Source organism: Neophocaena asiaeorientalis, unplaced genomic scaffold (genome assembly GCF_003031525.2).
Source record: "Neophocaena asiaeorientalis asiaeorientalis breed wild unplaced genomic scaffold, Neophocaena_asiaeorientalis_V1.1 scaffold185, whole genome shotgun sequence".
NCBI lineage: Eukaryota > Metazoa > Chordata > Mammalia > Artiodactyla > Phocoenidae > Neophocaena > Neophocaena asiaeorientalis.
This window is the reverse complement of record NW_020171809.1, coordinates 607,200-619,768: the sequence shown is the minus strand read 5'-3', so window position 1 is coordinate 619,768 and position 12,569 is coordinate 607,200. Positions and strand designations below refer to the sequence as shown.

The 12,569-nt window shown below is 54.0% G+C and overlaps 1 protein-coding gene across 1 annotated transcript in view; it reads left to right on the top strand.

Annotated features, from left to right (window-relative positions):
* SNED1 (sushi, nidogen and EGF like domains 1) overlaps nt 1-12,569 on the top strand; it is an 86,844-nt gene that overhangs the window by 36,720 nt on the left and 37,555 nt on the right. The window contains exons 5-11 of the mRNA XM_024760412.1: nt 1,867-1,992; nt 2,240-2,353; nt 4,266-4,379; nt 4,471-4,584; nt 11,839-11,964; nt 12,131-12,235; nt 12,479-12,565. Coding sequence (XP_024616180.1) covers nt 1,867-1,992; nt 2,240-2,353; nt 4,266-4,379; nt 4,471-4,584; nt 11,839-11,964; nt 12,131-12,235; nt 12,479-12,565 — 786 coding nt within the window. The remainder of the gene's footprint in view (nt 1-1,866; nt 1,993-2,239; nt 2,354-4,265; nt 4,380-4,470; nt 4,585-11,838; nt 11,965-12,130; nt 12,236-12,478; nt 12,566-12,569) is intronic.

Here is a 12,569-nt window from a genome sequence, read left to right as displayed (position 1 = left end):
CTCTTGGGGGCGCACGGCCCCGCCCACCTCGGCTCCTCTTCCCCGGGCTCACCCCTGAGCCTCAGTCTCCCCCTGGGAGGCCTTCCTGCCTCTGCTGAGGGGAAGGGGTTTGCTGGAGACCACGGTTTGAAGTGTGAAGGGGTGTAAAGGGGGGGAGCTGGGGTCACATCCCCACCCAGGGAATCCTGGGCATCCTGCGTGGCCTCCCACGTCCTCAGGACCACCTGGGAGGCAGGCGCTCTTTCCACCCATTTTGCTGCCTTGCTTCTTGGTGGGACTTCGTGCTTGTGTGACAACCTGGACATCTACTGACAGGAGGGAGCTCCCTGACGCCCGGGGTCCTTCAGGCACAGAACACAGAGCAGACGGGAGCAGGGTCCACCCCGGGGGCGAGCGCGAGGCCTGTGAAACAGCGGGACTGGCCACAGAAGGATGTGCTCCCGGCTCTCCTGCTGTGTGGCTCTGGGTCACAGACCCTCCTGAAACCCCTGCTTATAAACGGAGGGGGGAGAGTGTCAAGTGACGGGTTCAGCCGCGCCACTCCCCCGGCCAAGCCTGGAGCCAGTGAGGCCAGTGCTGGGACCTCCCCCGGAGATCGCCTCCCACCCCCATGGGGACCAAGGCCACCAAGAGGGGCTGCTTCTCCTGAACACCGTCCCAGGGATGAACCCAGTGCAAGGAAGCCCACCCAGACCTGCCAGGGGAGCAGGCGTGCACCCCGGGGGCGGGGGCGGGGAGGGCAGGTGTGTACCGCACCGAGGACTGGATATGGGCCCTGGTGAGAGAGGCCCGGGGAGCCTGAGCCCACCCACTCACCAGTGTGAACGAGGGGGCGGCCCACAGGGCCAGGAGCCCAGGGGCCACTGATTTCGCCCCCCTCCCCCAGAGCGGCAACACCCGCCCGGGCTCGGAGCCGCGGTGGTTCGGGGCAGGGGACGCTACTCAGTCACCACACCTTTGTGTGGGCAGCACAGAGGTCTGGCGCTTACCAGCGGCCAGGGGCTTGGGTATGGGTGCAGGTGTGCGTGCAGGTGTGCGTGCAGGTATGGGTAGGTCCATGCTCCCCACAGAGGCTGCCGGCTGTGAGCCTGCGGACTGGGGTCCTCAGAGGAGGGTCCAGTCAGTCCCTCGGGGACGCCGTTCCCATGTGGCGGTGCTTCTCTCCCGCCCCAGGCCTCTGCGGGGAGCAGATGGAGGAGGCCCTGCTGGGCCCTCAAAGCTCTCGCGCAGAGGCCCTGAGGGGCACAGTCCCGTGGGGTTGCAGGGGGACCGGCCCCCTCGTATCCCCGCCCCACGCCGCAAGCCCTGGAGATGGAGCCCGTGCGCATCAGTCTGAAGGCACCGGGGAGGGAGAGTGGGTTCACACCTGAGAGGCGGGGCGCCCACAACCTGGCAGTCTACCTTATGAGAAGGGCTGGTCCTGACACGGGCTCAGGCAGTCAGCTGCCACCCGCTGCAGGGCAGCCGGACTACGCGGCCTGAGTGCCGGTGTGGCTCGGTGAGTGGACCGGTAGGGGCAGGGACGGTCCTCAAAGGCACCCACAGCCTTGGTGGTGCTCGGGGCCCGAGGGCCCTTCTGGGAGTGCCCCTCTCTCCCTCCCTCCTGGACACCAGCCAGCTCTTCCCAAGGCCCTCCTAGTAACAGGAGGTCTGAAACCCTGGGATGCCCCCGCACCTGCCCAGGTGTGCTCATTCATGGCGGGTTTCGGTGGCCTTGTCTCTGCGGAGGGTGGGCCCTATGAGCTGAGCCCTGCGGGAGGCCTGTCCTCGAGATAACGGAGACCCAGCAGCAGCGGACCTCGCAGCGCCTCCCCCGAGAAGGGCCCCCGGGCTAGGCTGACGGCCCTGCCCTCCCTGTGTCCGCAGCCTCCGTGTGCCTGACCCTGCGCCCCTGCCTCAACGGCGGCAAGTGCATCGACGACTGCGTCACGGGCAACCCCTCCTACACCTGCTCCTGCCTCTCGGGCTTCACGGGGCGGAGGTGCCACCTGGGTGAGTTTCTGCTGGGACCGCCCACCTGGAGGAACCCAGCAGCACAGCCAACGGCCCCAAGAGCCCGAGGCCTGGGGCCTCTGTCCCCGTGGTGTGGGTGGCGTCCGGGAGGCGCCGCCGGGGGAGCCAGACACAGCGGCTCCGTGATGGTGAGCACATGGGCGGGCTCTGCAGCCGCGCCGCCCAGGCCACGGCAGGTCCTCCCCAGCGGCGCCTCCACTGAGTCCCCGGCTGCCCCGTTTTCCAGATGTGAACGAGTGTGCTTCCCACCCGTGTCAGAACGGCGGGACCTGCACGCACGGCGTCAACAGCTTCATCTGCCAGTGCCCAGTGGGCTTCGGGGGACCCACCTGTGAGACAGGTGAGAGGAACCAGGGGCTGCAGGGCCGCGGGGATGGTCCTGCCCGACCAGGGAGTGGCGGCTAGCCTGGTGGGGGCATCAGGTCAGCGTGCCGCAGGGGGCCCGGCCCCAGGGAGGCCCGGGGGCAGGGGGCACAGGAGCCCAGACTCCAGAGGAGAGGCCCCGCCCCGTGGGCGTGACAGGAGCGCTGACCACAGCACACAGCCAAGGGTGAGGCCTTGGGACAGGGCAGGGCCTGGTTCCGGACCCGTCTCACCGTAGGCCTGCACCCCTGAAACCCTGAACCCCAGCTGCTCCCGGCAGGAGTGCAGGCTGTTTCTCTCCATCCTGGGGGTCTTACGGCCTAGATGTGGCTTGGGGTCTTTCTGAAGACCCCCTTGTTGCTTCCAAACTGCAGCCCACACGCCCGTCTGCCACCCCGCTTCTGAGCGCGGCTCTTTGGAAGCAGTGCTTTCTGATGAGGCCTCTACTCCCTGCCCTTCATGCAGCACCTCTTTGGGGCCCCCTCACCCTGGGCCCTCCACCCACCTGGTAAAGCAAGGTGGATGCCCCACTCCCACCCCCGTGCCACTGTGGAAAGCCGCTAGGGGAGCCCAACAAACGGAGCCCCTTAAAATCAAAGCACAATGACCCTTGATCCCCATCCGGCTCAGCCAGACACACTGTCCCCTACATACGCTTACTGATATCTAACTGTTATTTAGAAAAACATATAACACATAGTTAAATCGAGTGTGTACAAGTAACCACCGCACCAATGTCTCAATCTAGAAAAACCATTTCTAATGGAGACTTATGCCACAGGGAATGTTTTAAAGTCCTTAACTCTGGTGTGTATACACATGTCTGGACCGGGTGGGACCCTGGGAGGGCTTGGGGCCAGAGCCAGGAGCCCTGAGCCTTGGCCTCCTCATGGCCACCACGGTAACACCCATGGGTACCAGCCCCCAGTCCCCCATGAGGCTCTCTGGTCTCAGGACCCACCTCGGCCCCCAGAGCCCATGACAGCAGGGATGCTGGGCAGAGTCCAGCAGGGACGTGGGTACCACTCGGCCTGAGTCTCCCCTCCCCCACCCGTGCCCAGCCCTGCTCTCTGGTGGAGTCAGGGTCCCAGAGACGGGGGTCACCGTGTGCCGTCAGCCACCAAAGCACCTCCACACCTCCCAGAGTTCAGGCCTCCTTCCTCCCACTGCCCCCCACCCTGACTCCAGGGTGGGTCACCCGCTCTGGGGATCCTGTCTGGTTCCTGTATTGAGTCCTTTTTGGAATGAGCTGTCAGCAGGACAGGCGACATAGCAGGGGGAAGGCAGTGTCCCCCCACCTGCTGCCAGCAGCCACCAGGTGAGGCCAGCATCCTGGGTGAGGGGCAGGCCGGAGCGCCGACAAAGGCGGGTCCCACCTGCTCACTTCCACCTGACTGGGGGCCAAGGGCCTTTGCAGGGCTGTCCTTGCAGCAAGAAGTGTCTCCTTGCCCACCTTGGACCCTCAGCCCCGGACCACTCAGGCCCCTCCTGCGCCCCCTCAGGGCTCCGTCACAGGCCGTGCCCCCAGCCCAGCTGGGAGGAATCTCTCAGCCCCAGAGCCCTGTCCTGTGATGAGAGCTCTGTCACAGTCATCTTAGCAGGGGGACTCCCCAGGAGGGTGGGAGCTGGGTCCCATTCACCCCCATGTCCCCCGCCAGGCACAGGCACACCCTCCCTCCTCCCCAGGTCTGCTGAAATAAACCCCATTCAGACAAGCTTTCAGTGCCGGTGGGTTGGGACTGCCCTGGTCCCCCAGGGCCCGATGCCCTCCAGAGACGGCCAGATCCACCCGTGCTGCAGCCCGAGATGTCAGCAATGGGGCTCAGTGGGAGCCCCTGGGGCCACCACAGCTGGGGATCCAATGGCCTTCCACCCCTTTGTGCTTGTAGCACAGTCTCCGTGCGATGCCACAGAGTGTGAGAACGGCGGCTGGTGCCAGGCGGAGGGCGGCTCCGCGGCGTGCGTGTGCGCAGCCGGCTACACGGGTGCGGCCTGCGAGACGGGTGAGTGTGCCCTCCGGTGGGAGCAGGGGCGCGGGGTGCCAGGTGCTCAAAGGCTGGCACACAGCCGAGCACCCACCTCTGCCGTCCCCAGACGTGGACGAGTGCGGCTCTGACCCCTGCCTGAACGGAGGGTCGTGTGTCGACCTGGTGGGGAATTTCACCTGCCTTTGTTCAGAGCCCTTCGAGGGACCTCGCTGCGAGACAGGTAACGGCCACGTGCCTGAAGCCCCCCACCGGTGACAGCAGTCAGCTGCCCCCTTTCCCTCTCGGGGATGGGGAGGTCTGGTCTGAGCTCTGCTGTCCACATGCTGGGTAAGGCTGAGCGAATCTGTTCCCCTCTCTGGGCCTGTTCTCCATCTGGAAAATGCAGGTATGGATGAGCACACTCCCAAGGCCCCTCTCCCGACTCAGGAGATAGATTCTTGGCTGTCTAATGTCCCTCCTTCCTACCCCAGACCCCTCGCCTTGCTAGGGAACAAGCCGTGGGCGTAGGAAAGAAAGCTGGTCTCTCCTACAAGTGGCGGAGGCTGCTAGCTCCTGTTTTAAATGCCGGTTAGGACTCGGTAGGTCAGTTAAAAGACCCACATGGTAAATTCGGGGCTTTAGCACCTGACATCGCCTTACCTCCCACGGCTTTGGTCCCCGAGCCGACAACAGTGGTGCTTGCACCTCCCCGGTGGGGGGGCGCTCAAGACAAACTCATCGGATGTGCTTCGAGTCTCAAAGCCTAAGAAGGAAATTAGGTTCTACCCATGAGTAAGACGCGGATGGACGCTGTGCCCTCCGTTGGTCTTTGGTGGGATGGCCACACGCAGGGCGGGCTGTGTCCTGAGGCGATGGTGAGGCTTCACGGTGCAGAGGGCGAGAGGCTGGCAGCCTTACCTGTTGCCTGAAATCACCGTGATGTGTCACACGATTGCCTAGATTGCGATTTAAGTATCAGCGTATTTAACTAAACTCACGTCAGAAAACAGAGAAATGATTTCAAAAGACTTTGCAAAGAAACCATGTTTTGTACGAAGAATAATGCAAATGAAAGCAAACGATAGGAAACAGCTGACTTGTCTACCCCAGTACAAGCTCATTAGCCACGTTGCACATACAGCGGGAAGCTGGCCAAACGTTGGAGATTATAAAAAGGAGTAGCTAGCCTTCTGCTCGTGGCCAACAAGGATTAACTGCCCTGGGAACTTCCCTCTCACTGTCAACAATGAGAAAACCAGACAAAATATATGAAACAACTGTTTTCAGCCATTGGACAACAGAAAGTAGAGGGCTGTCATCCCTGAGAGAAGGGAATGAAATGGGGTGAGCCCTACAATTGCCCCAAGGCTGCCTCGGAGCCGTTTCCAGGCTGCCACGCCAGGGCGGGGCCGGGGAGGGATCCAGACTCCAGCAGTTCCTCTGAGTCTCTGGGTCAAGGAGACAGAGATTCAAATTCAGTGGCTGGAATTTGGGGGAATAATACCAGCAAGGACAGAGCTACTGAGAGGGGAAGCGGGGAAGGGGAGAGAGCACGAGATCGGCTCTGGAGATCTGCAGGGGCACCCCTTGAGTGTGGGTTGGGTGAAATCTACTGGGCTGGGGAAGAACCACTGGGAGTGGTGAGTCAGACGATTCCTGGAACTCAGACCCGCCTCCCCACCAGCTGGAGTGGAGTGAGCTCTTCGTAGCCAGGGCCAATGCTGAGTAGAGTCCCCAGTGGTATCACCTTAGTAGTGGGGATAAGTAAATGCTAAGCTAACGGCTAGCCTGACCTGCCCCAAGAAATCTTAAAAGAAAGTTCGAAAGGATCAAACTGAGCCCAAGTAATTTCACTCTATGGCAGGATAAAATCCTCCACCTTTACAGGAATAATAACAGAGTCCAGAACCCCAAGATACCCAACCAGAAGTTACTATAGGCGCACAAAGGATTGAGAGTACATGACCCACAGCCAGGAGTCAGACCAGTAGAAACAGGGGCCAGAGATGACAGAACCAGCAAGTACAAATGTTCAGTTGTCCGTCATGAACACGCACCATGTGTTCAAGACTGTTGAGGGAAAAAGACATAATGAGAAGTAGGAGATATAAGAAAAGAAGCTTCTAGAGATGAAAACTATAATATCTGAATTTTAAAAATACACTGGATGGTGTTAACAGCAGGTTAAGACACCACAGAAGGAAAGATCAATGACCTTGAAGAGAGAAATGGAAGCAATTCAACATGCAGCCCAGAGACAATGAGATGAAAGGACAGCATCTCCTCAGGGGCCTGTGCACAGACACCTTGCAGTCTGGCAGGTGTGTACTTGGAGGGCTGGAAATGAGAGAGGGGGCTGAAGGGGTGCAGAGAAAGTATGTGAAGAAACAACAGCCAAACTCTTTCTAAGTCTGATGAAAATGAAAACCAAACCTCCAAGAAAGACATGAAGCCACGTCATAGTCAAATTGCTGAAAACCAGTGACAGAGAAAATCTTAAAAGTAGCCAGAGAGAAAAGACAGACTGCACAGAGAGACAAGAATGACAACAGCCTCATCAGAGACGAGGCCGGTCGGAAGACACTGGGACGACACCCCTAAAGCATGGAAGAAATAAGCTGTCAACCTCGTGCTATACACCCAGCAAAACTCTTCCAGAAATTCAGGTGAAATAAAGATTTTTCAGACAGCAAAAACAGAGAATTCACCACCAGCATATATGCATTACAAGAAATGTCTTTTCGACAGAAGAAAAATGGTCCCTGATGAAAATCTGGATCTACACAAAGGAATGAAGAGTTCTAGAAATGGTAAATATATGGGTAAAAATAAAAGACTTTTCTTCTTACTTGTTAATCTTTTTAAAGATATTTTTAAAACAAAGAAATAGCAACATATTTGGGGTTTACAATATACATAGAAATAAGATGTATGACACCAATAGCTTAAAGCAGCCTGTGCAAGCTTTTAAAGGGCCAGATAGTAATATTTTTTTTGGCTTTGTGAGCCATGTGGTCACAGCTATTCAGCTCTACCAACGTAAGGCAAAAGCAGTGAGCCACAGACTGTGCATAAGGGAATGGACATGGATGGCCATGTTCCAATGATACTTTATTTTTTTAAATGGGTGGCAGGCAAGATTTGGTCTTTGAGCCTTTGCTTATCAACTTCTGGCATAAGGGATAGAAAGGGAGAAATGGAAGTATAATATCGTAAGGTCCTGACATTATATACGAAGTGGTATAATACTGTTTGAAGGTCGACTGTGATAAGTTAAAGGTATACATTGTAAACCCTAGAGCAGCAAGTAAAAAAATAATAATAATGAGTTAGAGCCAATAAACCGATCATGGAGATGAAACACAGAAGGTATGAAAAGAAGAAAAATGAAGATAAAGAAAGCTGGCTGTAACTACCACTGAATATTCAAAGGTACAATTACGAAATACCAGATTTTAGCAGTGGAAAGGAATTCAGGATTCAGAGGATTTAATCCTTAAATAAATATGTAATGTTAACTGAGCAAACGAGTTATATTACTAGCTACCTCTAGTTAATAAATAAAAATAAAAGTGTGCAGGAAAATTTGAAAAATCTACAGTCATTGAGAAGAAAAAGGAATATATTTTTCTAACTCAAAATGAAAACACAACTTTATATCTTTAAGAATAAATGAAGCCTAGTAGTTAAAGTTTAAATAACTTTTTAGTGGCATTTATGAAATTTTACGTATGCTTTCTCACCTTACGATTTCACATAAACAAATGTTTTGTTCACCCAGGAAAAAAAAAAAAAAGACGAAAAAGGAACAAAGAAGAAGTGGGACAAATAAGAAACAACAGCAAGGTGATGGGTTTAATCCAGTCATATTGGCAATTACCTTTAAATGTAAAAATGGTTAAAAACACAAAAGACAGAGATTGTCAAATCGAATTGAAAAGCAAGACCCAACCATATACTTTCTACAAGAAACCTGCTGCCAATAGGAAGACACAGATCATTTTAAAGTAGTGGGGTGGGTCTCACCAGACTGAGTGCAGCGACCAGTCCTGGACTGAGTGCCGGGAGCGGCTCTGAGGACTCTGACGTAGCAGCGGGCGGGGGGGGCGGGAGAAGCACAGGGGCGAGTCCTCATCATTTTCCTCTGGTGTCCCCCCGACCCCGCCTCCTGGTCTCAGAGCAACCCCGAAACCAGAAGTCGGCATCAGCGCTGACAGAGAAGCAGGACCCACAGAGGCAGCAGTGGGCGGAGCCTTCCGCTCCAGCCGGGGGAATTCTGGGCTTCGCAAGTGTGGGCAAACTCCTGCTGGTTTTCCCTTTCTCTGTCCTCCAGCCACGTGACCCCACACAGGCGTGCGGTCACAGGAAGTAAGTAGCAGAGTGGGGCCACTAAGCCCAGATTTCATGCCAGAGGACGAGATGTGCTGCGGAGGGCGTGGAGGGGGGGTCTGGGGCGGCAGCCCCATCATGTTCTTTCTGAGCTCCTGGGCTCCCTCAAGTTGGGCGTTTGTAATCTGATAAGCGAAAGACAACTCAGCGGAAACAATGGCAAAGGATGTAAGCAGGAAAGTCACACAGAGAGAAACAAACACCATAAACAAGTGAAAAGAAGTTCAGTCTCACTAATCAAGAAACTACAAATTAAATAGAAATCTAATTTCAGGTTTTGCCCATTAGATTGGTAAGAATTTTGATAGTTGATGGAACCGGGAATTGGAAAGGCTGTGGCAGAATGAGTGCCCCCATTCTCCCCGGGGAGTATTGATTCTATTTTCCTTGAAATTTTTAATAATTTTTTTTGCAATCGTGCATATGTATTACATTTACAGTTAATTTTTAAACCATAAAATGATGGATAAAAAACTTTAAAATGGTACCATTTATTGAAAGACTTAGGTATAAATGTAATAAAGCATTTTGAGGATTTAAATACTGAAAACTACAAAATGCTGATGAAAGAAATCAAAGAAGCTCTCAGTACATAGAGAGACACTATGTTCATGGATTAGAAGACTTAACATAGCAAATATGTCGGCTCTCCCCAGACTGACCTGTAGAAATCTCAGCAGGGTTTTTGGTAGCTGCACACAAGCTGATCCTATAATTTATATGGAAAGGCAAAGGAATTAAGATAGCCAAAACAATTTCGAAAAAGAAGAATACATTTTAAGGAATCACACTACCCGGTATTAAGACTTATTATAAAGCTACAGTGATCAAGATTATGTGGTATTGGCAAAGGGACTGACACACCAATCAACAGAACAGGAAAGAGGATCCAGAAACAGACCCACACAAATATGGGTATTATTTTTTGAAAAGGTATAAGAGAGATTCAGCAGAAAAAGGATGCATACAAGCATGGGGACCAGCAAGGACGCAGGGACTGGGCAGCGCTGCTTCAACCTAAACACCTCTTATACAAAGATTAACTCAAAATGAATCATAGACCTGAACAGAAAACAGAAAACTATAACGTTTTTAGAAGAAAACTAAAGATTTTTAGATAGAAAAATCTTTGTGACTCACGGTTAAGCAAAGAGTGCTAAGACAAGACCACAAAAGCATGCTCTATCAAAAAAAAAATAGATAAATTGGACTTCATCAAAACTGAAAACTTTTCCTCTGTGAAAGGCATGGTTAAGAGAATGAAAAGACAAGCTAAAGACTGGGAGAGGGACTTCCCAGGTGGTGCAGTGGTTAGGACTCAGCGCTCCCAATGCAGGGGGCCCGGGTTCGATCCCTGGTCAGGGAACTAGATCCCACATGCATGCCGCAGCTAAGAAGTCCACATGCCACAACTAAAGATCCTGCATGCCTCAACTAAGACCCGGGGCAGCCTAAATAAATAAATAAGTAAAAAAAAAAAGACTCGGACTCGGACACTTAACCAAAAAGGATACACAGAAGGCAAATAAACAGATGAACAAAATCTGTTGTTGTCATTAACTATTGGTGAAACGCAAATTAAAGCCACAATGAGATGCCACTGCAAGCCTATGATAATTGCTAAAATAAAAGACACTGACCTGGTGAGGGTACAGAACGACGGGAACTCTCACCTATTTTTGGTGGGAATGCCGAACAGTTTGGCCACTCTGAAATAGTTTGATAGCTTTTTTTATAAAGTTAAACATACACTTATAATATGACCCAGCAATCGAACTCCTAGGTATTAAGCCTAAACAAATGAAAACTTATGTCACACAGAACTCTGTACAGGAATGTCTGTAGCATGTCTATAGCCACCAGAAACCGGGAACCCAGACATCCTTCCCAGGGTGAATGGACACATGAACTGCGGTACCTGTCGACATGGGACACAACTCGGTCATAAAACGGACTAATTACTGATGCTTATAACACCTGAGACAGTCCTGGAGGCGTGACGCTGAGTGAAAGAAGCCAGTCTCAAAAGAGTACAGGTTGTTTGGTTCCACTTCTCTGGCATCCTTGAAAGGACAAAACTGCAGTGATGAACAGATCAGTAGCTCTAGGGGTTCAGGATGGAGGGGGTCTGTGACCCTGCAGAGAGAAAACAAAGAGGTCTTTGGGATGACGGAATGTCCCGTATCCTGTCCTGTATCCATATACACACAGCTATACATGTGATAAAATTCTTAGGCGTGTCCCTCAAACACAAGTCATTTTACTGTATATTAATTTCAAAGATAAATTCTGAAAGAACATGAGGGAATTGAACATTTAGAAACAAAAAGACTAAAAAGGCAAACACGAATCAGGAGAAGCTGGAGTGGCTGTATTCATATCACTCAGATTAAACTTTCGAGTAGGAGAGCAGCCAGAAATGGGGACCTTTTATAATGACCACGGGCCAGTTCATCAGGAAGACACAATAAGTCTAAATATGCAACACCTAGTAACGCAAATCGAAATACCCAAAGCAACAGCTGGCAGAGCTACAAGGGGAGACAGATCCCCAGTCATAGGCGGGGGTTTCGGCGGAACTCCTATCTCGGTGGCTCAGAGCATACAAGCATGGGGACCAGCAAGGACGCAGGGACTGGGCAGCGCTGCCAGCCGACCCGGCCCGACTGACAGTCACGGACACGCACGTTCCTTCCAGAGCTCACGGAGCCTTCACTATGACAGACCATCCTGTCGGCCATAAAATAAGGCTCAATAAATTGAAAAGGACTGTGTTCGCTGACCACGGCAAAATTAAACTAGAAATCGGCAGCAGAAAGATAACTTAAAGTTAAAAATCCCAAATCTTTAACAGAGATGCTGGATGGGAAATGTTTGGAGGCTCTGGCCTCAGCTGGGCCCTTTGGTGCACACCGTGGGGCTCCCTCCTCACTCTGGCTTCTCATTCTGCTCCAGAGAAAGGGCTCGGGGACTGAGGGGCCGCTAGAGGTCAGTTTCCGGGCGCTCGGCACTAAGGACAGAGGTTAAGACACCTCCTCTCCGGCCCGAGGCCCCATCCTCGCCGTGCTCTCTGCGCGGCCTCGGGTGACCTCCGTCTTTCTTGCAGGAAGCCACCCGGTGCCCGACGCCTGCCTCTCGGCCCCCTGCCAGAACGGGGGCACCTGTGTGGATGCGGAGCAGGGCTACGTGTGTGAATGCCCCGAAGGCTTCATGGGCCTTGACTGCAGGGAGAGTGCGTGTGGGCCGGGCTGCCGGGGCCCCGTGGGGTGTGCACGCAAACCCCCATGAGGGAGGCTGTGGGGAGCGGGGAGACGGGCTACATGGCGGGGTTTACGGGACGGCGGTCAGGAGAGGGCACCCCGACATTGGAGGCTCCTCCCTCCCTCCCTCCGTGGCAGGAACCCCCAACAACTGTGAGTGCCGCAATGGTGGCAGGTGCCTGGGGGCTAACACCACCCTCTGCCAGTGCCCTCCGGCCTTCTTTGGGCTCCTCTGCGAATTTGGTAGGTGCCCAGGGCTGGGATGGGGGCGCCCTTCCTGCCTGGACCCTGAGAATCCCCACAACCACCGTGTAAGTGGTGGCTTGGGCCTGGGCCCGGACCCGCATGGCGGGCCCCGGGGGGTGGGGTGGGGAGGCCACAAGGGTGCCCGAACCTGGTCACCCGGGCAGCTCGGTCCTTCTCAAGGACACACGGTCTCCAGGGAGACACGCGGGGACGTGAGACGGGCTCTCCCCTTCCCTGCAGAGGTCACGGCCATGCCCTGCAACGTGAACACGCAGTGCCCCGACGGCGGCCACTGCATGGAGTACGGCGGGAGCTACCTGTGCGTCTGCCA